The 26135-nt window shown below is 43.4% G+C and overlaps 2 protein-coding genes across 5 annotated transcripts in view; one reads left to right on the top strand and one right to left on the bottom strand.

The window, feature by feature from the left end:
• Window positions 1–26135, top strand: part of rapgef1b (Rap guanine nucleotide exchange factor (GEF) 1b) — a 205835-nt gene that overhangs the window by 20968 nt on the left and 158732 nt on the right. The window lies entirely within an intron of this gene.
• The window catches only part of ntng2b (netrin g2b), a 66180-nt gene that overhangs the window by 11896 nt on the left and 28149 nt on the right, over window positions 1–26135 (bottom strand). For all 3 annotated transcript variants that reach the window (XM_047329551.1, XM_047329552.1, XM_035609028.2), the window contains exons 4-5: window positions 17095–17267; window positions 14249–14278 (exon numbers count right to left, since the gene is read on the bottom strand). In XM_047329551.1, coding sequence (XP_047185507.1) covers window positions 14249–14278; window positions 17095–17267 — 203 coding nt within the window. The remainder of the gene's footprint in view (window positions 1–14248; window positions 14279–17094; window positions 17268–26135) is intronic.

Here is a 26135-nt window from a genome sequence, read left to right as displayed (position 1 = left end):
GTGTCCCTCAGACTTGTGGGAGACTGAAACATCGAAATAATCACGAACACAATGAGCAGACATATTACTATACTTATGTCTGTTGTTTTAACATTCCCTCAGCGGCCTAAATTATAATGCTATGACACTAATGTGCCAATTAACCTTCATCTAACTTGAATTGACGGTCTGTTACATCTATTACTTTCCTGTTTTTGCTATAAACTGGCAAGTACAAGTTGAAGTAAAAGCTTGTGACTTTTTCTTTTCCTCCTCCTCCTCCCTTAAAACTACAACACTACTACATACAAAACTGGATACCTGTCCTTTCAGCTTTTTCTTCTCTGTGGGGATCGTCCTCCCCGTGCTCAGATGAGCTTGTTGTTTTGTGGCCATGCGTGTCACGTGCATGCTCCTCAGACTCGTGGGAGACTAACACACCACATTTTGTCATTCACATATCAAGTAGATACTTAACTATTGTGCTTTTTATTTTATTTTGTTTAATTCGCTTCAAGTAATTGGGATCTGCTAATTGACAGTTGCCAAGTTTAATTCATGGTGAAAGTTGATGTACTGTGTTCACCTTTTCTTTCTGTATGCGCCTCCTCGTGCCTTGTCTCTGCGTGCTCAGATGAACTTGTGGTTTTGTGGCCGTGCACGTCACGTGCATGCTCCTCAGACTTGTGGGAGACTGAAACGCCGCAATTGTCATGAACATAAGAAAAACATGACGTAAATGTTTTAGTTTTTTTTTACCTACTATAGGTAAACTACATTAAATTGCTACCACTACATGTGAATGTGACACCTTTGCTCTTGGCTCTTTTTTCTTTATGTGCCTCCTCATGCTTTTCCTCCCCGTGCTCAGATGAGGTTGTAGTTTTGTGTCCGTGAGTGTCATGTACGTGTCCCTCAGACTCGTGGGAGACTGACAAACCACGATTGTCATGAACGCAACAAGAAAAAAAACTAATCTGATGAGGTAAATCTGCTTTCACTGTAAATTGGCAAGTTTATCTTGGAATATAAGTTCATGAGCTACTGCACCACAACATTTGCTCCACTAGATAAAAAAAAGAGATACCTTTCATTTCAGTGTGCCCTTCATGTTCCTCCTCTGTTTTCTCCCTGTGCTCAGATGAGGTTGTAGTTCTGTGTCCATGAGTCTCATGTGCGTGTCCCTCAGACTCGTGGGAGTCTGACGAGCCATGATTGACATGAACGGAATAAGAAAAAAATGATCTGATAAATTTTGATCTTCTGCTGCTTATTTTGGGATATAGGTTCATCAGCTGCATATCTACTGCACCACGAGCGGACTATAGTGTATAAATCTATGACAACATTGCCTCACCTATTCCAATACCTGTCATTTCAGCTTTTCTGTCTTTCTCCTCCTCCTCCCTTTCCTCCCCGTGCTCAGATGAGGTTGTATTTTTGTGGCCGTGAGTCTCATGTACGTGATCCACAGGTTGATGAGGAACTGAAACGCCGTGATCGTAATTGACATAACATGAATAAAAAAAAGAAGGAAAGAAATACATTTCTGCTGATTCCAGTTTTTTAGTTGACCATATTTTTCACCACTACGCAACAGGTAAACTACCGGTAGCTACAGCCGACACATACAGTAAACACAAAACGGCAACCTTTTCTCTCAGCATCTCTTTCTTCATGCTCCTCTTCCTCCTCCTCCCTTTGATGTCCGCGCTCAGATGAAGTTGTTATTTTGTGGCCGTGACTCTCATGTACGTGTCCGTCAGACGTGTGTTGTTCTGACACACTAAATGTTCATATTTAGTTATTTCTAAATATAAAACTACAAGAACTCTTCTACCACTACATAGAAAACTGGATACCTGTTCTTTCAGCCTTTCTTTCTTTGTGGTGGTCATCCTCCCCCTGCTCAGATGAGGCTGTTGCTCTGTGGTCATGACTCTCTTGTACGTGTCCCTCAGTCTTGTGGGGGTCTGACACACCACAATCATCATTGACATAACGTTCAAAAACGTATGAAAAGAATTTCACATCCCGTCCTATCAGCCCTGAACAACTCGTGAAAACATTTCTATTTTTCAACGTGTAATTCTCTTGTCTTTTCCTTTCCTAAGGTCACCGATGGTCTTTCAGCAACAATATATTTACTGCACATCAAGTTATTTCTAAATACAAAACTACAAGAAGACTACTACCACTAGAGTAATAAATGGATACCTGTCCTTTTGGCTTTTCTTTCTGTGTGGTGGTCGTCCTCCCCGTGCTCAGACGAGGCTGTCGTCTTGTGGCCATGACTCTCGTGTACATGTCCCTCAGACTCGTGGTTCACTGACTCCCCATAATCGTCATTGGCATAGCAGGAAATCATTCAGATACATTTACTGCTGGTTTTAATATTTTTTTTGGGGGGGGGGTTCTCCACTACACGCTAACTACAGTTAACTACAGCCATGACTACAGAACACAGATGTAGAGAGGTACCTTTCCTCTCAGCTTTGCCCCCCGTGTGCTCCCCTTCCTCCCCCCTTGTCGCTCTGTGCTCAGAGGAGGACTCATGCGTGTGTCCTTCAAACATGGGGGAGATTGATGCACGTTAATCGTTAAGAACTTTCACAAGCTTTTTACTGGCCAAGTTTAGCCTGTGAGGAAAGTATATCTATGGCTAATTTAAAGCAGGGGTTCCCAAACCTTTTTGACTCCCAAAATAACCACAACACAGACTTTTGCGACCCCCACCTGTTATCCCCGGAGGTGGTTGACGCATATGGCGGATATTAATTTGAGCTTGTTCGCAAAAAACCCCCAGAAAGTCACCTACGTGCACATGTCGAAATGTTTCCTGCGGTGCTGTAAATTGACCTGCTGCATGTGATGCTCTCGCTAATCTGTCATAATCACCTCAGGGGTCGTTGGAAGGCTGATGACATATTTTTTTATTTGCATGCTTTTATCTGATTACTTTGTTTACCCTCAATGTCTCAAATATGTAATTTCTAATTGTTTTTCCCCCTAATTTGGGAGCCACTGATATAAAGGACCACAAGTGAACAACAGTATGTAAATCTAGGAAAACATCTGTCCTCTACTACGTATGGAGAAAATACCTCTGTTCTCAACTTTTGTTTCTCGCTCCTTTTCCCCTCCATGCTGAGATGAGTGTGTGGTTTTGTGACCATGAGCCTCATGCACGTGTTCCTCAGATTCGTGGGCAACTGAAACACCACAAATGCCGTTAAAATAACTCGTAAGAATTGAGTACATATCACCAGTTATGTAAGGGAAGTATATTTTGATGCGAGTCAAATTTAACTTTGGTCTCCTGCCCATCGTCCGACCATGTAAACTACATATATTTACTGTATTTATACTGTAAATGTGTATATATTATACATTCGATTATACTGATCCCCACTGCACATTATACCAATATCATCAGGTTTCCTTTCTTTTTCTATCTGTGCCTCCTCCCTTTTCACCCCATGCTCAAATGAGGTTGTGGTTTTCTCTCCGTGAGTTAGGGCTGAACGATTAATTGCATTTGCGATAATATCGCGATATGATAAAACGTGACTTTCTAACCGCAAGGCACGCGATTACATGGGTCACGTGATACGCAAGCGAGTGAAGCACTTGGTTCCAAGAACAAGCATCAGTCACGCTGCACTAACCTGCTGTGCAACGGCCTACAGCTCGACAGGACAGTCGGAAACTGATACAGCGGAGACTTTTGTCTCGAAGCGCCGGGTGTTGTGCAGAACATGCCGTGCTACCGTTGCTACTTCACGGGGCAACACCACCAACCTGTATCAGCGCTTGACACAGCGCCACAGCAGCTACATGACGAGTGTACGGCCAACAAGTCAGTGACAGTAGTGACGAACACAGAACCACACTCCGTATGAAAATGTCTTACGTGGCACCGTGAGGTGACGAACACCACGACTATTCCCTCGTTAAAGAGACAGACTGCTTACAGAGAGAGAGAGCTCTCTCCCCTTCTCTTCTTCAACACATATCGCTCTCTGTCAGTGTGTTGCGCGTGTGTGTGTGTGCGCTAATTATAATCGCAAATCAAATCGCAATCGCAATATCTGTTAGAAAAATCGCAATTCGACATTTTCCCCAAATCGTTCAGTACATGTATTCTCATGTTCCTCGGACTCATGGACAACTGACAATCAGACAAAAATAAGAAACAAAAATGTAGATACATTTCTGTTGTTTTTAGTCTTTTAGAACTTTAACATTTGTCATATCGTAGCTAATTTCTAACACTACAATTAACTAGTGTTGGCTACGACCTCAACGACAGTACAAACAAAAGAGGATACCTGTGCTGTGAGCTTCTTTCATCTCCTCCCTTTTCTCCCCGAGCTCAGACGAGTGTGTCGTTTTGTGGCCAGGACTCTTGTGTCCCTGTCCCTCAAAGCTGTGGGCGACTGAAAAACCACAATTGTCACTGACATAACAATCTAGTATACAAGGTGAATTTGATTAAGATTGCCACTACCCTATATGAGATACCTTTGCTCTCCTCCTCCTCTTCCTGCCCGTGGTCAGGTGAGGTTGTTTTGTGACCATGAGTCTCATGTCCGTGTTCCTCAGACATGTGGGAGACTGAAACACCGCAATCATCATTGATGTAACATAAAAAAAAACCATCTCAAGGGATCATTTTAATCTCTTTTCCAAGCTACTACATGTCTATACTTAATCCTCCTGTTTGTTATTTGATTTCTTGCCCTTCAGCTTCTCAGAGTTGACTGACAGTCATATCAGTGAAGAGATACATTTTAAATACATTTCTGTCCGTTTTCAATTTTCAGGGTCTGTCAAGTTTATCTCCTGCGTATTTACCGCGCCATCAGTAAACTACGGTACAGTACATCTACAAGAACATCTACTGCATGGGAACGATCTCACTTTTTATCTTTCTTCTTCTTCGGCCCTCCTGTCTCCCGTGTGCTCATACGTCATTGTTCTTTTGTGGCCACGCGTCTCGTGAGCGTGTTCCTCCGACCGGTGGGAGACTGTCACACCACAGTCATCGCTAACATAACAACGGAACACATCGCACGAGGTATTTCACATGCTCTGTTCCCTCAGAAACCTGAACAATAGGAACTTAACAATTAGGCGGATACTGCAGCGGGTAACGATTACAGATATCGTCTGTCGTTTTTTTTCTCTTCCCCTGAGAACTTGTTTTCCTTTTCTTTCACTTTTCTCTCGCTGTCAGATTGTGGATTGCTCCATCAGCCCTGTGCTTGGGGGAAAAGGCTGTGAGAATAAGAGAGGCTTGAGAAACTCCTTCATCGCTACACTTTCACTGTGGTTGTGGAAGGAAATGACACGCACTTCCTTTTATCTGAATGTCATGAAATTTTCCGAATGGTACTTGCTTGAGCTTGTTTCTTTGTTCCCAGTCAGTAATAGAGAAAGGGGATCAGTCAGTGCTTTTATTTTTGCTTCGTCATTTACCCTAAAATTTTACATTTTCATAGGATACTATAGACTACATTATATTACAGTAACATCTGCTCAAGGTTGTACGTCGTCATGTTGAGATTTAATGTTCGCTCTGGTGCTCGCAAAACATCTCGTATCAGCACTAGAGACAACTCTGCACACGCACCCTGCCTTTACTGCGTTCTTAATTGTCTCCTGCTCAACTTTTTCCTTCGTCCTTTCCCTTTTTCTTTTCAGTGCTCCACTTTCCCAGAGGGCTTTATGCCATTCCCAGGATCCTTTGCTTCGTTTTTGGAGCAAAATTGAGCACGAGTGAAAACTATTTCAGTTCACGGATCAAGCCTCTTCCACCTTTTTTACATTTACGGCCACACACGGGCACAATTTAAGAAACGCCACCTTCCTCCTAACAGAGATGAGTGAGACTAAAATGGCTGATAACCAATCAAACAAAGCGACCACACCGTGCATGTCATTGAGGGACGAATGATCACGAGGCCGCCAGAGACTACAGTACTGCACACTTCCATCTGCGTTTCCCCTCGGGGTGTTTTTGCACGGGCGATGCACTCCTACAATTGCTCGTCTTCGGAGAGGGGCATCCTGCAAGCATCCTGCCCCCCTGCGGAGCGTCCCCCTTCAGGCTATCTCCCGCCCACTCGCTCCCCTTCATCACTCCCCCCTCCCTCCCTGGGGCCCCAGTGAGACAGGATGCCAGCAGCTGTTCTCACAGCACCCTGAACCATTTCACACAACTGGCATCATGCCATCATTATATCTCATCAAAGTAACCCCTGCCTACCTTTACTCGCGTCCGACTCTTGCCCCACTAGACCCACTCTCTCACACATCTGTCAGTGTTGCACGGACGCACGCACGCCGGTGCACACACACACACGTGCATCCACACGCTGACTGAAAAAGCTCTAGTGGGAAAGCAGGATTCTGAATTACGGTTGTTTCAAAGGCTGATGTAGCACAGCAGCGAACATAAATGCATTTAATCTCAGTAATCCGTGCTGCCTCGGGGGCAGGAGTGATTCGAACTGTTCTTGGCATTAATCTCAGTCAGCTCCGGCCCGAACCGTCTGACATCAGACTCTGGAAACCTGAGCACTCTGGGTTCCCGTGGCTCCACACCGACTGAAGATGGGTGTGTGTGAGAGTCTGTCGAGCTTAGTAAACCTTGACAGTGATGGAGCTCTTCATCCGCTCCCTTGCTGGCAGGTTTGGTACCGTGTCTAAACCGGCACAAAACGACCTCAAACAACATGTGATTGTTTTATTTGTACCTCTGCGCTTCAAAGATCAATGCTGCCCCCCCCCCAAACGACGTGGTGTAATGTGCCGCAGTTAGCTGAAGTTAAATTTCAGAGAACGTTTTGTGCTCAGTCCTGATTCTGCCTCTCCTGTTACTTCTTCATATCTTTTCATCACTCTGATCGCGTGGCTGCTACACAATCCTCCCATTGTCCCTGACTGATGCAAAGACGATGTCAACTGAGCTCAGACGTTCACAAACCCTCCGTTGCCGGTGCTCATACGCCCTCTGCTTTCTCTCTCCAGACACTCACTGCCTCTCACTCACTCACTCACCCGCATTAACCAGATTTCACTGTGTCTGTATGAATTGAAAAAGCGTCTCTGACATGCAATATGATGCTGGGCTACATAAACTGATTATAGCTTGTATATAAAAGCATGTTAGCGACTCTAACCACCTGAAAATTGTCCATTTCAGATGGGCCCAACACCATCAAACCCATCACACTGGCTGGAAATGAAAATTAGATTGTTCTACTTTCTGGGGCCTCTAGTCTGTATCTACATTCATCTAGAGCTATATGGGCGTGCCTTACCTCCTCTCTCGCCATGCCTTGGCTCTGAATGTTTTCCCTCAGTTTTGACTAGACTTTTGTGTCGGTGAATATGAGTCTGGGGATGCAGAATGAACTCCGCTGCGATTGGATGATGGTGATGATCCGCAGCAACTGCATGATGATGTGCGGACTCCTTTGGGACCGGGCGAGACAGATGTGAGTGTTCGGGGATTGTTTCTGAAGGCGTGAACTCTTCTGGTGTCAAGGAAACTCTGCGCCCCTCTGATGGAGTGGATGCCAAAGGGGGGAGAACCGCTCTTGTAACAAGAAGTGTGTCAGGTTCTCCCATGGGTGTCAGCGAAGGCTCAGACAAAGAGCCGGTGGGTAATACGTTGTCTGTTAGCGCGGCTGAGCTCCCTGCAACTCCGGTGTCTGCTGGTGGAGCACCAGTGTCTGTTGCATCAGTTGCATGAGGACAGAGAATGTAAATGCAATGAGGAATGAGCCCGGCTAAGAAATTATCATAAGAGATGCTGCCTCAGATTGTTTATCCAAAGAAAGCCTAGCTTTCCTTTTATTTAATTTTTTCTTCAAATGCGCGCACGCGCGGGCACACACACACACACACACACACACACACACTAAGTATGCACTCTCATACACAGAAGTGAGAACACAAAGTGAAAATGTGATTTCACACTGCTGAGATAGGCTAAACTCCAAAGCTGCTCCACAACCCTTTCACTGCTGGAAGTTTGGGCATTCTTTTTACCCCCTGCAAAATACAGTGACTGTTAAAAGTGTGAGTATTGTTAATATGGTTGTGAAAGGGAATCACTGTGTATTCTGCTGTTTTACACTAACAATATTGTGTATGGATATGTTTGCTCACATTCAATTTTGGCATGTGAGAAGGATTAGATAAACACTGACAACAACAATGTAGCAATCTACAGTGATACAAAGTTATACAGAGTTATTATATTGAACTGTGTTTATTAAGCATTATATAATACAAATATGTGAAACTACTGTATCTACATTTTCCCTGCTTCAACCATTCTGATACAATGGCTAATCATCACACTATTTACTGTAACGCTAATGTAAATCGAGACTGGTTGGGTGGCCACATTTTTGTATTTTATACAGATCATTTTGACATTTTAATACAGTAAAATTTCTATAATTACTCCATACAGTATGTTGGCCCTAAAGTAAATGATAATAAAGATTTACCGATCCACATTTGTTACCTAAAGCGCACAATGTCAACAAGACCAAGTACACCCATACGGCATTATCACACCACAGCGGCTACAGAAAGTGTCTCATCAAACTCACTCCACATCCAAACAACTGTAAAATATTTTGTACAAATAATTCTCTTCCCTAAACAACAGTGGGGTTTTTTCATCCTGCGTTGTAAGGTTTATATTTTGTTTTCATCAAACTAGAAAGCAGTGATGGAGAAAGCATTGACCAGGCATCTTGCAGGCTTTAATCTGACACAATCCAGGGATTTGGGTACTGGGGTTTTTCGAAAGCTCTACATCATCAATAAAAGCAGCAATTTACATATTATTTAAACCATCATTCTTCTATCCTGTAGCTCTATCCTAGTGTAATCACACTGCAATCATGTCTAAACTACATTACAGTGTCAAACTACCCAGTTTGCGGGTGCCTACCTTCACTTAGATCAAAATGATGGTGAGGCTTTATAGAGCTGACATGTGAGTTTCCAATCCCAATGACATAGTTGCTGAAGGCAATGGACTCTGTGTACAAAAAAAGAAAAAAAAAGGGAGGCAAAGGACTTAGTGTCATTTTCAGCCATGCAACAGCGCCATCACTCTCTCACGCAATGCAACAACAATTTAAGCTGATGCTTTTCATAATCCTCTAACATTTGCCTGTCTGTCTGTCACTAACTGTCCCATGACACACTCTCTGGCACCCACACACACACACACACACACACACACACCCAGGCGGGCATACAGTGTCAGCGAGCACACAGGTTCATGTGCACTCCCTGCTCAGACACTTTTTTTCAAAGTGTCTTCCACCAGAATGCATTTGCATATAATGAGATAATTTGTCGCTGGAATTAATATAGCCTGAGAAATGATAACAATAATATTTAATGCCACCTGTCAGTCTCGGCATTCTCATCACTTATTACCAGAGTGTTAAGACTTTGATTTAGACCCACACTTAATGAAGCCATTGTGATTCGGCACCAACTGAACCAGTTTTCCAGAACGCCTTAATGGCGGCGGACCGAGTGATGGCATGGATGTTATTAATGTGTCACATGATTTTCCAGACATGATCCAATCTCTCTGTCTGAGGCCAAGTGCAGCCTTTCTCAAAATACAAGGGTTTTCATAGTCGGGAGTGAGACGTGATACGGTTGTCCTCAAATGAGTACGGTGCATCATCAGTGCATGTGGGTTTGCATATGCTGGTCTGTCTGACCCCCTTGCTTGAGCTGCACTCGGGCTCCTCTGCAGCCCTGGGATCTGATTTGGAATGAGAAGATGTAGCAGGGTCATGTAGTGTCATGGTAGCTGGACAGGCAGATGTAGGACCGGGTTTTAGGATTTGGTTTCTCTGACCTCCCATCCCCCTTCGCCGAACGCCCATCTGTCCAGCCGACCAATGGGCTGTGTTCTCCGTGGATCAGACTCTCTTGCCAATAGATTGCTAATCCTCATCTGAGCATGCTCACTGACATAACTGGGGCAGGGACATGGCCAAGGATGCCGACTACTATGACATGCTGTCCAACCTGTGCAATGCTGTAATGTTTATCGAGATGCATCTGCTCGGGCAACACGGACAGCAGTCAAAAACGTATCATTCATCTGAATGTAACATTACGCAATGAATATTGGAGCTAGGATTTGCATTTGCATTCCTGGAAAAAGCAACTGAAAATTATGATTTATATAACCAACTTTTGTGAGGATGAAAAATTTAAAAACCAAATCCCAGGTCCTGCTTTATCCCTGCTTTAACACTCTCCTGCACAGTTCACTGATAAAGTCAACACTTAGTTTATGTACATGTATTTCTGCTGTTTCTAATATTTAAAGCTCTGAATGGATCTTTGAAAACAGTTGAGAGTCAAAGAAGAAAACTGATATTGCAAATATTCCACATAAGTGATGCAGTGATGTGAACTAGTTATAAATGTCACAGGACCTTCAGCCACATGATCTGATAAAACCCGAGTGTGTGTGTGTCGTCCTGTGCATGTACAAACAGTAGTGGCGGCCACTCGGTGAGAATGGAACCTAAGACCTCAGATCCCCGGGAGGAAGAGGAGGGGATCAAGATGATTTATGGTTTTCACTGAACTGCGCCATATGCCGGCCATACGTTTACACATATGCACACGTGCAAGCACACATACCGTACACAGATGACAAGCGTTTGCTCACATCAGGGTCAGGTTCTAGAAAAATCATACTGAGATACAACTCTACACGAGTATTATCCATGGCGTTTCTTTCCTATCTTTATTCAAGAGCGTGGTCTTTCATTTTTCATTATTTCTTCATTTCCCCGTTCAGACTTTGTAATACTTTCCCTCAAAAGCCTGCCCCCTGCCCCAAATAGCCCCTTGCCCCTTGGCAAATTTGCTCTGCTCCTGCTCAAAACTGTTTGTCTGCACTCAGATATACTGTTGCTGCAGAATGTCCTTCGCTTCAGTTTGAGTCCTTCTCTTCGCACTCAGGCTGCTTCTGTCCGCTTGGCAAACTTCTGCTCTCAGATTTCTGCTATTAAACTTGGGGTTTTTCGAGGAGTGAAATGACCCTTTCAAATTACCCATCCAACAGAATGCCAAGTATAGTGTTGATAGTTGTGTGCTGCAACTAACAGTTTTTTCAATTATTGATTTTTTAATAATGGATACAAAAAGAAAAGGTCAAAGTCTCATTTAAAATTTTGACCTGTGCTCTGGGAAATCCTGATCGCCATATTTCATCATTTCAGATATTTCAAAATGGTCCCGGCCTTCCAAAAAAATCATCTGAATTGATCATGATTAGGATTCAAACGTGTTAATGAAATGATCACATTATAGCTGTAAAGACACAATACATTTAAAAAGCTAGCATAACTGTAACTGTGTTTATACAGCATTGAAGTTTCTGTCAGCCCCTCCTAAATCATCGCTAATCAGTGAATTTTTTGACTTCCTTACTGATGTCAGCAAACGACAAAAGTGCTGTGCTGTTCAGCAAACACTCTTAATGGATTGCCTTCAGTAGAAAAAAAAAAAGGAAGTTTGACGACATCACAGCGGTGCCGAAATCTTCCCACGTCCTAAGTGCTTTCGTGGTGGAACATGAGCGGGCCGCTGCCTACCAAGATGGCAGGTTTAAATTTAGCATGCCAGGGTTTGAGGACCACTTTACTGTACGTTCAAGCGGCTGACAGAATCTGTTTGCGTCCGTCCCGGGTTGCATTAAAATCAGCCAGTCAGAACAAATAAAAGTCTGAATGTCCACACAGTGTGATGCTTACACACTCAAGAAGGGACAGCCCACATCTGACTTTGCCATCAGGAGATATGTATGGCCGGGGAAACAGCCAATGTATGTCATAAGACCTCCAGTAAGTTGCAAGATGAATTATGTATGATGTATACACAGACATAAAACGCACTGCTTGTCGGCGTCAATAAGCACATCCACAGGCTCACAGCATTTGATTTGTCACAAGAGTACAGAGAGTCTCCACTAATGCTACTGCATCATCTGTTCAGCTGTGGTAGAAAAATGAATTTGGATGCTGTACTCTGGTTACATAAAGAAACAAATCCAAGTCCTACAGTCAATATTTTACCAAGTCTTAACTATTCTCGTTACACTAGCACTTTGTAAATATCAAAAGTAAAAGTACTGAGGTGTACTGTCCTCTTTTTTATAGAGTTTTAAAGTTGGATGATAAACAGTCTAAATAATTATTAGTTAATATATCCTAAAAATCGGATTATTTGAAGACTCACATGTCTGTCCATTGCATATAAGGCTATAGGCCGCGGCTTATTAGCCAAGGTTAGCACAGATATGGGAAGTTAGCCTAACTCTATCCAAAGTTAGTTTTGTGCTAAGCTTTTTTAAACAGCTGCTGACTGCAGCTTTATATTTAATGGACATGGGAGTTCATTTTCTGCAGTGTGGGCAGCATGTAAAATATGAATCTACAAAGTAACTAGTAACTATGGCTGTCAAATAGGGCTGGGGGATATGGACAAAAATGTACATTGAGCACAGTAATAAGGATGAAAATATATTTAACATTTCAGTCATGTTAGTAATGTTAGTCATCATATGGGATAGTGACTATAAAGGCATTAGGGTCGATGCTGCTGGGATTTTAATTAATGTTGCCATTAAAGGCTAGTTGTTGAGCCTGGCTACTTGTTCTCCGTTTTGGACAGGGCTCTTTGTGTACTCGGTATGATTTTTAAAGTTACCTTTTCAAATAGTGGAGATGGTTTGTTTTGTTTCCCATCTTTGTCGGCAAATGTCGATATATCATGCAGACATTTCTCTGCCTTTTTGTCCAGGTTTAGAAATCCAAACCATTTCTAAATCGCTGCCACAGTTTCCTCATGTTGTGCAGACATCCTACTCTCCCACTCATGGTCGCTGAGTTTTATGTTTCCAAAAAGCATCTTTTTATTTTTCTTATTTGACCTGCACGTGAAGAGGATTGAACCAAATGCAGAATATATATTTATGGAAAATTGCTCATCACTATTTTTTGTAATCAAGGTAATTTTATCGCCCAGCCCTACTGTCAAATACTCATACTACAGTGGGGTAAAAAGCTCTTAAGGTGGTACAGTATAGAGTTAATCTAAATTGATTCCTTCTACCTCTCGCTATGGCTAAGCTACTTTTCCACACCTTCCTGAGGGGCTCCAAAGGGCTCATGGGTAACAGCTTGGGGCCGTTCAGCTTCTGAGATGGTTGATGCGCTCTCGGGTTCACCTTCACCTTCAGCTTCACCCTTTGGTTCACCCGCAGCGTCATCCTCACCTCCACCTTTAGTTTCACCCTCTGTCTCATCATCAGCTTCAGGAACAGGAAATATCTCAGATGAAGTTGATATTGTGGCCACTCGGCAACACAGGTAGAAAAAAATCTTCTGTGGGAACTTGAAACTTAACCACTGAAGCCAAAGTTAGTCCATTTTTTACAAATAACCACACAACTGTATTTAATAGTGAGAGGTGACCTATGAAAAACCTCTGCAGTGCAGCCCAATTGCTCAGTCTGTCCATGCATTATCTTTTTACTGGTGGGCCATGCGGAGAAAAACCCAGTGCTGTCAGGGTTGATGTTGCCACTTTGCCGATCGTTTCTGTCTAACAGCTCGGAGGCTGAGAGCCTCTCCACAGAGAGAATCCCTAATCAAATTCCCTTTTATTCCTGCCTCCCCGAGCTCCTCACCCGGAATCACACTGCATTACAACACACCAACACATGCCTGCATCCTTTCCTCTCACTCCTCTCCCTTTCTACGCCCTTTGCTGCTCCTTCCGCCACCCATTCGCACCCAGCCATCTCTTCCTCCGCCTTTTCTTTAATCCATCAACACCACTGTCTTTAGTCTAAATGAGGGTAGAAAAAACACAACTGTGGAAGAATTCCTCCTGTGCAGGTTAGTGTGATGTGCTGTGATGAAAGGACACGGCGACAGAGAGGCCTATTAATAATGAAGCGCACAGGGCCCGAGCTGCGGCACTGCGAGAACAGACTCAGGAATAGAAAAATGACTGACTAGGAGAGCCACAGTGGAGAGGGGGAGTTTGGGAGACGCACAGAAAACGAGGTACGGGGTTGACGAGGAAGTTTCAAAAACAATGCATTCAAAGCAAAAAAGAAACAAGAGAGAGGAAGAGAGAGAGAGAGTGGATTACCACCTCTTCTGCTTTGCGATGCATTACTTACTAGAACCGGAGGGGGAACCAGCAATTGTACCTGAAAGAGAAAAAGAAGGAGAAGAAGAAGAGATGAGAACTTGTTTATTTATGCATTCAATTTGCCTAAAGACTTGACTCTGTCTCATTCATCAGACTCAGGTGGCAGAGAGAGCTCAAGAGCTGTTCTGCAAAATATTGCGTCGTAGACCAACTGCACCGCCTCCCTAATTTCACCTGTTACTCCTCCTTCCCAACCCTCGCACTCGGAAGGTCCTCATCACATATGTATGTTTGAAAAGAGAGCGCCACCGCTTTGCTGCGCTTGAATCAAATTTTTTTGCCTGTCTTGCGTATTCCATCCCCCCGATTGTATTTATAGTTAGCTTAGCTTTGCATGCATAATGCAATCTGTGGGGACCAGACTGTTCCATGAGCCGTGGCCATTTTGTGGAGCGTTTCAACCGAGAAAGTTGCAAACATTTTAATTTTTAAATTCCACTAATGGGATTTAGGACTTTAAAAGGGTGGCGATGGGCTCTGAAGGTGTGTGTCAGTAACATTTGAAGTGGGTTGGAAAAAGACGTGTGATGGGGGAAAAAATGGCTGACAATAGGGCCATTCTCTGCAGAGTGTGTGCAAGTACAGGTGTGTGTGTGTGTGTGTGTGTCTCTCTATCTGTGAGTATGAATGTGTCCACCACTTTTTAAAGGAGAAAACTAGGGAGGGGCTGCCCTAGATTATTATTTTATCACAGCCAGCTTCTGTAGCTGGCTTCACTCTCCAAGAGGATTTCCCCCCACGCACTCCTCCGTCGTTACACAACTCTGATCTACTCTCTGCACTGAGGTGACGACAACTAGGAGACCTCAACGTCTCCTGTCTGCCCCTCACAGGAACATAAAGGCACCTCTGATTTAAAAAAAAAAAAAAAAAGGAAGGATCACATCACAGCCTCGGATCTTTAGAGTAGCAAAAGAGTAGAGTAGAATAAGAGATCAAAAGTGAATATGAGGAATTGAAGGAATACATTTCCCCCACTGGCTTTGAAGAATCTGTGCTACTGTGTCATCACAGTTTTCCTGTCACATATTTCCCTCGGACCAGTTTACTGTCCATGCAGGGAGGCTACAGTAAGATTTACTCTCTTCTCCAAACACCAGCTAACACCAGCGCTGGGCACACTGGTGCTGGAGCTGTTCGAGCCAACATCAGCTAACAAGACGCGGAGCCAGCGAAACATTAGTGATTCTAAACTAGAGCTGGACTGATGAATCAGTCTGCCGATTTTATCAGCTGTCACATATCTTAAACCTTCTGAGTCCTGGGCTATTAATGTCATTTTTGAATGCGTATGATTTTGCCTTAATTACCACATCAGAAAAAGGTTTACCATGCCAATGTTTGCTTTATTTTCTTGCAGCACTACATTGCCTATATCACCGAACATTTCATTTTTCACTTTGAAATAGTGTATCAACATACTGCATTGGACCCAGAAACACTCTAGACACATCACATTTGATCACACCAGCATGGTTGTAGACTCCAGAGGGTGAGAGCTGCACTAATTAATGTATTTTATATGAACAATGGAATGAGGTAAAAAAATTGTGAGGTAAAAAATTCTTGTCTGTCGGATATGAAGCTGTAGTCCGCAGCTGTTTATCTGAGCTTAGCACAAGGACTGAAATCTGGGGAGAAATTGATATCGTTGCGCCGTCTAACAGCGAGAAAATCAGCCTACTAGCACCTTTTAAAGTTCTCTAATTAACACATATCACATTTGTTGAGAACAAAAAATTGCCGTTTTGCGTGGGATTACCTACTGGACCGTTTCTTATTATGCATAATAATAATTAGTGCTGTCAATAGATAAAAAACAAAAACATTTATCCCACAATTTTTTTTTTCTTAAGACTGAAGTTTGTAATAATGGATATTTAAATGTTAAATGATGGATTTAATGTAGAATCAACTCAAACGAAGGATTTAAATTCAAATACTCTTGTTTAATAGCTTTTTTTGAACTTTGAGCACAGATTCTCTCCTGTGAACTACAGATTTCCAGATGACGTACTTTCAACTCCTTAAACTCCTTCCTTGTCCGTATCCATCTTTAGCCAGGATGGCTAATGGTTAAAGGTTATGCGGCACAAATTTTGTCACCCGCCACAGGAAGTAAACAAAATGCGTCGATGGCAAACAAAAAATGTACGCGTTAAATAGTTAACAGTTAACGCAAAGATTAACGCGTCAATGGTGACAGCACTAATTATAATATAATGCAGAATAAACCGTACTCAAAAGTTTTCCCTTTCCTCTAGTGTGTTATAATAATTATAATACTTTTCATTGCTAAAAGCAATCTCAAAGTGTCATATAGTTTTGTGTGTATGTTAAAGGTCTGCAGAGTTAAAAGGTGACATATAATGCTCATATTCAGGTTCAAATTTTTAATTTCGGTTACCATTGGAAAATGTTTACATTCAGAAAAGTTATCAGTGTTCTCATGCTGCCCATTCCTCCAGCTCTTCATTTTACCCTCTGTCTAAAACGCCTGGATTTCTTTTAGCTCCCCCTCTCCTGATAAACCCCAGTCTGCTCTGATTGGCCAGCTGGCCCAGGCTGTTGTGATTGGTCAACTGATTTCAAAATGTGTTGGAAATGTCAAGCCCCTTTACCAGAAAAGTGGAGATTCTCAGATTGAAGGTGGGTTTATCCCAAAAGAGCCCAACTGTGACATCACAGTGGGTGAGAAATCTGAACCAGTGGTTCAGAGCCAGGCTGTAGGGTTTTGGCAGACACCCCAGATACCCAAATTTGATGAGTTGGATGAACACAGTAGGAACAGATAAACATATTCTGGGTACGTACAGGTGTTGGGGGATCCGTTAGGTGTGGGCAGGTAGGAACCGGCCTTCCAGGACTTGGCTTTGAAGCCCTTCCTGCAGCGCTGGCAGTCCTGACCCGTGGTGTTGTGTTCACACTGGCACTGGAGGTTCCCATCCAGCAACAGGCACTGGGAGGCATGGAGGTTACACTTACACCTAAAAACAGAAGAGAAAACATAGGTAACACGTGTTGGTGTTAATGTGTGTTTGTGTGTCCCGCAAGTTGTAATCACTCGCTGGTTCTAAGTGCTGTGTTAATGGTGGTAGACGTAGGAGCATTTTACATCAGCGAAAAAAGACGAGAACAAGTAGATCTGTGAAGATTCTCAGTCAAACAGGTTATGTTATTTCTAAGTGCTTTGCTTTATAGAGGACTTTCGTGAGGACGTTTCGCTTCTCGCCTGGAAGGCCTCCTCACTTGGAACTAACTGGTGGGGGAGTGCAAGTATCGACTGTAGAAGGTCTGCTGTTTAGACAGTGCACACATAACTCTTGAGTGAATTGCATTATGGTAATAGATGTAAAACCAGATTAAGATTGTAGCTTTTGAAGTTGCATCAGCATTTTTGTATCCTGAGCAGATACTGTAAATGACACCTGATACCTGACAAATTAAAGTAAAAAGAAAGACTTAATATTAGCACTAACTTCCTTTATACCTGTGTGTATTGTATCTGTGTTTTTATTCTTTGTAGTAAAAGTATATGTGGTTTTATGGATGTATAAGCCTATGAATGGAAAATATCACGGTTAGAATGTTAAGTTTACAGTGTTCTGTTGTTGTTTTTTTGGCTCAAATTCAGTTTTCTCTCAGAAGTCACTGGCAAAGCTACAGCCTCCATCCCTACTTTGATGTGTGTTAGTGCAGTTTGTATAGTTGCCAGTCCATCTGATTCTGGGGCGTTTGATCAGAGCAGCTACAATCTGGCTGAAGTGAAGTAACAAAAAAAAATCAAACCGTTTTTAAAATAATGTGAAAATTATTCCAAAAGACAAAATGTCTTGATTGACTGAACGTCGAGTTGAAATCTGTTCGTCGATTAATAGATCAGTAATTTGAAAAGAAGAAAGCAGCCGAGTTAATAATCTATTCATCATGCCATTCATTGTTCAAGCTAATTATATATGATAAAAAATACATTTCTTTTAGGGTTTTGGACTGTTGATCGAATAAAACAAGGTCACCTTGAGCTCCAGGAAAGATTTTATTTTTTTCATATTCGCTGTTTTTTCTGTTTTTTCCGACCAAATAAATAGTAGAAACAGAAAGAATTAGAAAAAAAATAATTATAATCAACCAATTAATTGATAACAAAACTAATCATTAGTTGCTGCTTTGTTTGAATTGAATTATGCAGTATGATTATATTTTCAAAACATGTATGATCATCGCCATATATATATATATATATATATATATATATATATATATGTAGTTTTGGTGGAAATGTTTAATCTTCAAAAAAGTTAAATCACTAAAAGACATGTTTTTTGTTTCCACTTTCCAAATAGTTTTTGAAAAAACAGCATGAGGTTGACTTAAAAAAGAAAAGACAAAAAAAGAATACCCCAAAAGTGTGAGGAAAATATTGTGGGTTTCCCCGCTCTGTATGCAACACTGCGACTGCAGTAAGTGTTTTGAGTCTATGTTTTTGTATTAGTTCTCTGGCATGCATAAACCTCTCCCTCTATATGCGCGTACACCCAACGACCCCAGCAGAGGGCAGGGCCCAGGTGGGCTGATCCAGGGGTCGAAGTTCTGCCGGGAAGGAAATGAGGATCTTAAGGACACTCGGCAGCTACAACTTTAAATTACAGCCTTTTCCAGATGAGCGACTGGACTCCAATCCAGTTTGTTCCACTGGAGTGAACAGCTATCCGTCTGCATCAAATATTCAAAGAATGGCCCCTGTATTCTGGAGAGATGACTACTTCAATCTTCCTTCCTCTAACTAATCCGCACTTTCTCATCAGTTTTTTTTCCGTCCCCATCTTATTTTGGTTTATGCTGTCAGCCGATCAACCCCAGCCCTACTTTAACAACATTATTTTACATACAGAATAGCAATGACTGGACCTCAGAAACACCAAGCTATCTTCACGGGACAGTTGATCATGGTGAGTTGTGTCGGATATCACACTGTTGCTCTCACTCCTATAAATTACCCACGGTTTTCTCTGATCGCCCGGACGAGCTGACAGGATGTGCCAGGGAGAATCCATTTGCCGACAAGGCCTTGTTTCCTGCATGCTTTTCTGAAGGACACAAGCTGTCCACTTAGCGAGGGGGGGAAATTGAACATCTCTTTTTCATGGAGAAAATAGCGCGTGCGTTCGACGGGGTGAATGTGTGTGAAATGGGACAGGTGTGATTGTGTGTGTGTGAGATTCTGCCTCGAGTGATTGTGATGCATTTTCTCCGAGAGCAGCGATGACAGACAACAGATCAGAGAAGCAGAGGCACGGTGACTAATGCCTGCACTGAGTGACTGACAGCGCTGAACGTATCACGGCTTCTCATCTCCTGCATCTTTGGCGATAAATCTCATCTGCCTCATCTCAGAAGTGTGAGTGCCGCTGAGTGTGGGATCTAGGAGTTGTAGTTTAGAATCAATACAGAAGAGCAGAGTGATTTTCTAGGTACACTGCTGTGCAGTTTGTGTCTCGCGGGCCCTAAAGGCTGCAGTGTAGTAGAAAAGAAAATGGCCTTCCTCTTGTCAATTATCTAAACGACAGTAAATACCCTGACGTTAAAGCCTGCATAGATATATCTAGTTCCTTGAATTCACCACAATAGAATACGACTGACCCAATAGTCCTCTGCTACTTTAATCTGTAACTTTGAGTCGCAGTCTTAGAGGTTGAGTCTTTGCTGACACTTTTATCCCCTTGACCTGCTTTTCTGTGTCCAGTCACACTGAACAGCCTGAGAAGACCAAGTCTACTTTCTAGCCTCGCATTCCTTCCACATGACTGATGTGACACTCTGACTTTTCAAGTGCCATCTTGTCTCTCTTGCTGCCTCTCTTTCCGATGACAGCTTGCACTGGGATTTCTCCCGATCCCCCCCACCACCACACACACACACACACACACACACACAAATAATACATGGGCACAATCATATGTTAATGTGCAAGATGTCTGCCTTCACTGCAAAGTCATCAAAGTGGGAGTAGCAGCTCTGAGCTGAGGGAAGTTAAGACGGGACAGCTGGATCCATCACAAGCCTGTCTGTTTGCTTAGCGAGCGAGAGAGAGAGTGAGACAGATGAAATGAGAGAAGGTGAGCGAAGGATAAGACAAAGAAGGGCAGGATAAAGCAGGATGAGAGAGAGAGATAGAGATTCTCTAGTAGGAACAGGAAGAAAATCAGCGATGCAAATGCATTCCAGTCTGCATTAGAAACCACACACAAACAAGGTGTGGTGTTTAAATTAGCTGGTGGAATTATGGGTCAATACTTGTGTTTATCAGGCCGTTACCTTAAATGTACTCTGTTCCATTTCTAAAGGCGCTATGGTGAGGGTGAACGTGCCTGCAGAGGATTTCATTGCACTACACTTGCAGATAGGTGGCGATGATCCGCCGAGATGTGCAGCAGAGGCAATAATGACTCGCCAGTAACGTGGATGTAAACCATTTGTTTCAAACCTAATGAATTTACAGATGTTTTTTATGAGGAAAGTCATGCACTCAGCACGTTTGTCAGACCTGAGGGATACCTAAACACATTGGTGTTTAGGTAAGAAACATAACGTAGCTCCACAGGGGCACCTCTTTTTAAAGTTCTAATCCTGACCACTGAGGATTTCAGCTGGTGGAACTGGCAACACCTGTGGTTACAGCAGATGTGTTTTCATTGCACAGGTGCCAGAGCCGTGCTGGAAGCGACGTTGTTGACTGCTGCCGGCAGTAAACAGTTTACAGCGGAGCCGCACAAACCGTGGGCTGATTGTTTTAATTACGGAGACTGAAGAATTAAAAAAACGAGGGCTTTATAGTAGATCATAAGTTCCTCACACTGTTTCCTGTCAAATCCGTCAGTAATGATTATTTGTGCCTACTGATCGTTCTTATATCAATTAGATCATTCCATCATCTGCTCTGAATCAGCTGCTAATTGGCAAAACATTAGTTAGTCTTCATGACTTCCATATTATGTTCAATTGAACATATCCTCAAGTAAAGTTTGTCCAACATGCTGGGCAAAGGAAAGCATTGCTCCATGAACATAAGTTGCTCTTGCCATACAACCTCCTCTAGGATGATTAATGTTTTTATGGTGATGTTGAAGTAACTCAAAATGGTTGAGATTATTTCCTTAAAGCTACAGTGTGTAATATTTAGAAGAACGTATTCACAGAAATTTATACTATATTGCCAAAAGTATTCACTCACCCATCCAAATAATTGATATCAGGTGTTCCAATCACTTCCATGGCCAAAGGTGTATAAAATCAAGCACTTAGGCATGCAGACTGTTTCTACAAACATTTGTGAAAGAATGGGTCGCTCTCAGGAGCTCAGTGAATTGCAGCGTGGTACTGTGATAGGATGCCACCTGTGCAACAAGTCCAGTCGTGAAATTTCCTCACTCCTAAATATTCCACAGTCAACTGTCAGTGGTATTATAACAAAGTGGAAGCGATTGGGAACGACAGCAACTCAGCCACGACGTGGTAGGCCACGTAAAATGAGGGAGCGGGGTCAGCGGATGCTGAGGCGCATAGTGCGCAGAGGTCGCCAACTTTCTGCAGAGTCAATCACTACAGACCTCCAAACTTCATGTGGTCTTCAGATTAGCTCAAGAACAGTGCGTAGAGAGCTTCATGGGATGGTTTTCCATGGCCGAGCAGCTGCAGCCAAGCCATACATCACCAAGTGCAATGAAAAGCGTTGGATGCAGTGGTGTAAAGCACGCCGCCACTGGACTCTATAGCAGTGGAGACGCATTCTCTGGAGTGACGAATCGTGCTTCTCCATCTTGCAATCTGCTGGACGAGTCTGGGTTTGGCCGTTGCCAGGAGAACGGTACTTGTCTGACTGCATTGTGCCAAGTGTAAAGTTTGGTGGAGGGGGGATTATAGTGTGGGGTTGTTTTTCAGGAGCTGGGCTTGGCCCCTTAGCTTCAGTGAAAGGAACTCTGAATGCTTCAGCATACCAAGAGATTTTGGACAATTCCATGCTCCCAACTTTGTGGGAACAGTTTGGGGATGGCCCCTTCCTGTTCCATCATGACTGTGCACCAGTGCACAAAGCAAGGTCCATTAAGACATGGATGAGAGAGTTTGGTGTGGATGAACTTGACTGGCTTGCACAGAGTCCTGACCTAAACCTGATAGAACATCTTTGGGATGAATTAGAGCAGAGACTGAGAGCCAGGCCTTCCTGTCCAACATCAGTGTGTGACCTCACAAATGCGCTTCTGGAAGAATGGTCAAAAATTCCCATAAACACACTCCTAAACCTTGTGGAAACCTTCCCAGAAGAGTTGAAGCTGTTATAGCTGCAAAGGATAGACAGACGTCATATTAAACCCTATGGATTAAGAATGGGATGTCACTTAAGTTCATATGCGAGTCAAGGCAGGTGAGCGAATACTTTTGGCAATATAGCCAGCAACAAAGAACCAATGTTTTTTCGTCAACTTTGAATTAGTTAAATATAGTAACATCAGGGGGACCCGACCTCCGTGTAAATCGTGTTGTACTCCGTTCTGGTTCCACTGCAACTCGGGAGGTCGGACAAATATTACCACCCCGACTTCCAGGGTCCTGAGTTCCGAGGTATAATGGAACACAGCATGAAATACGGTTGCAGAAAACGGTCCAGAATACGTTGCATTCGCATAGAATTTCTAGCACTTCCGGAAACTGGAAAAGGAATTAGCGGTGCACCACCATGAAGTGTCCCCTGTCGGATGCTCAGTTTTTAACTTTACCGACAGATGCACTCAGAAAAGTTAAAAAAATTACACAAAGTGCAGAAGAAGTTAACCTTTTCTAAGCTTAAACAAAACCCATCTACGCTCATCGCACAGGACACAGGAGTTCTCCTCTATGACTTGTGTGTAAGATCATATACCGTCACATCATACATCTACAGTACATATCTGCCCGCTCAAACTCTCTTTTGGATCTAATGACCTCTTGACGATGATTTTATCTGTCTTTCTGTATCGCTGCCCAGGCTGTGTGTCTCTCTCTGTCCATCCTCCCCGCAGCCCGTCTCTGTGAAGCCATGTTGGCCCTGTGTATCTAAAAATAAGAGGATCGCCTGTTTTAGACGGCAGAGTTGCAGCAATTAGGGGAATAAATAAGAAGAAAGATAAACAAACATCAAGGGGGGAGTCATGTGGTGGCAGAGCCCGAGAAAGCAGCTGGAAGCAGCAGTTAATGGGGCTTTATCTGTCTCTGTACGGTAGTCGACGCCTATGCCTCCATTCCTCTCCGGGGATGCAGCTATCACTCCCTCTCTCTCTCTCTCTCTCTCTCTTTTTTCTTTTCGCTTTTGCACTCCCTCCGTAATTTCTTCCGTTTGCTCCCATATTCAATGTAGCTGTAGTTGTTCCAGTCCTCCTGTCTTTGCTCTTCCTCTCGTCCTCTCTGTCTTTCCCGATCTGTTCTGCTTTTTACCCCCTCTGCTCTTCATACTGCCCGTCGCACCAGTGCTCACTGACTAGTGCGTTGGGCAAATTGGGATGTGGACATGCGTTTGAGAGGAGTGGGTGGGGGGAAAACTATAGTGGGGCAGGGAGAGCATATGGGTGGGGGGGGGGTTGAGCAGTCGGTGCAGCAGGGAGTAGGGCAGTTGTGTCTCAGCCCTGACAGTCGGGCGGCCTCTGACTGCAGCCATGGGGCTCGGAGGAGGAGCAGGAGGGAGGGTCTGCACTGACGCGCTCTAACCTGAGATGACAGACTTCATCAATGCCGCTCTGACCCAGCAGGAGATCTCCCCTCCTCTTCCTCCCTGTGTTCGATCGGCCGTCTCCGAGAAGGCCCACTTGGTCCTCGCAACTTCTTCTCTTGAAACCACAATATACTCAACCATCCAAACAATTTGCTGGAGTAATAGTAGAGGGAAAGCCTGTCTGTGCTTTTGGAACTGAGAGACAGACTAGGGCTGAAATGTTTCCTCTACTGATTTGAATCATTTGATTACTAAAGAACCCTTGATGCTAAATTATTTGCCTAGAAGCTTCGTTAAATCAATATAGCTAGCGTTGTACTGCTCACTGTGTTTCCGTACACGGATGATTATTACCGTCGCACAACGGGCTTCTGCTGTGGATATGTGCAGTGAAGGTTTAAGAGCCGGTGCGGATTACAAAATAGATCAAGAGAGCGAAAACAGTGAAACAGGCGGAAGAAAACAGAAAGTGTCCAAAGTTTGGGATCATTTTAAGCTAATAAAAAGCGTAACTCTGTCGTGAATGTGGCAGTGCGTGAAGTATTTGTACGTGCGTGGAACGAGAGAGTCACTAGAGAGAGAGAGAGAAAAGGAGCGGAGCAGCTAGAAGTCAGGTGTGCAATGATAACAGCAGATAAAGCAGTGCAGTAAAGCAACGCCTCGGTTCCACACGAAGCGTTGAGAAACTATCTCCCTGCTCCCTGACTACGGTCCGGAAAGACGAGCAGGATAAAAGATCAACACTCCTCTCAATAGAGCAAAAGTATTTCTTCTCCGATTACTCTATCGATCGATGGAATGATCGGTAGAATACTTGATTACTAATAAAAGAGATAGCTGCAGCCCTAACCCAGACCAGAACTGGCTGATGATATGTGGGTCCATGTGCATGTGATGGGCATGGGCATTAACCCCGCCTCATTCTGAGATTGTACTTTGTTATGGACACATTTATCCTTTGTGTCCAGAGTTCACTCAAAAGTGACTTTAACTTATTGTTACTGCATATGGATGTTTTGTGATGCACAGTGCTCCGCAAACGTTTCAGGCACTTTAGACGTGTCGATTCCTATTCAACTTGCTGTAACGTCAGAGTCGGAAAGTCCCACAGCGGATGTTGTGGCCCCCTGTAGAACCCTGTTCTCAACATCACAGAGTCAGTCTGCGATTACACGAAGAAGAACTGCGGCAAAACTCTCCAAAGCTGCCCTTCGGACACTGAAGTCCGAGCATTTTCCTAAACTTTTCCGGAGGGGCTGTATGTGAGAAAAAAAATGTCTGACCTATGCAAACGTACTGGGGCGAATTTTAATTATTAGATTTAGTTTTTAATGTTTACTTCACTTTGTATGAAGTCAATTGATACATGACATTGTTGTTGGAAACATCCCCACTTCGATCGGATCGTGTGCTACACAAGATGGTGTGTTCAAATTCATCTGCTGAAGGGGATTTCCCTGTGCTCACCTTAAATCTAAATTTAAACGCGTATTTAATATGCGCACCATATTGGGATGTTGCAACTACTTTGAAATTCAAAGTATTCGACTTACTTGAGTATGATGTGGAAAGTTGAAGCCTCCAGCACACTTAAAAAGAGCATGGACTTAATGAAGCAGGAGAAACCCTGCGTCTGCTGTGTCTAAACTTTCAAATGAATATATTCACATATTCATTCTGAATTTCCTATGAGGGAGGAGGAGTGGATGCGACTTTAACTAGGCAATTGAACATTTCAACATTTTTTTCTGGAGATGCATAACAGTGAGGAGGGACCAAGCGAGGAGTGGGAGTTGCGTGATGCCGGGCTCATTGATCAGCCGCACGCCTTATTGGCTTCTGCTGAAGTCTTTATCACCACATCCCCTCCCACTTCCTCTCCTCGCCTCGTAAATTCAGAGCAGCTAATTGGACATGACTGCGTTTATGTTCCAGCTTCATAAATTTCTTTCTCTGAAGGGAGAGGATCGATTTTCCTCGAGTGCAGCCCTCCGTAGCAGGGGAGCAGCGAGAGTCTCTTCAAACGTTCCCTCTCCGCTCCCCTCGAGCCCACCTCACCTTCTTAGTTTTTTTTCTCTCCCCATCATCCATCCTCTCCCTCACATGTGTGCTC

This window comes from Scophthalmus maximus, chromosome 20 (assembly GCF_022379125.1).
Source record: "Scophthalmus maximus strain ysfricsl-2021 chromosome 20, ASM2237912v1, whole genome shotgun sequence".
In the NCBI taxonomy this organism is placed as follows: Eukaryota; Metazoa; Chordata; class Actinopteri; order Pleuronectiformes; family Scophthalmidae; genus Scophthalmus; species Scophthalmus maximus.
This window is presented reverse-complemented; position numbering and strand designations above follow the sequence as displayed.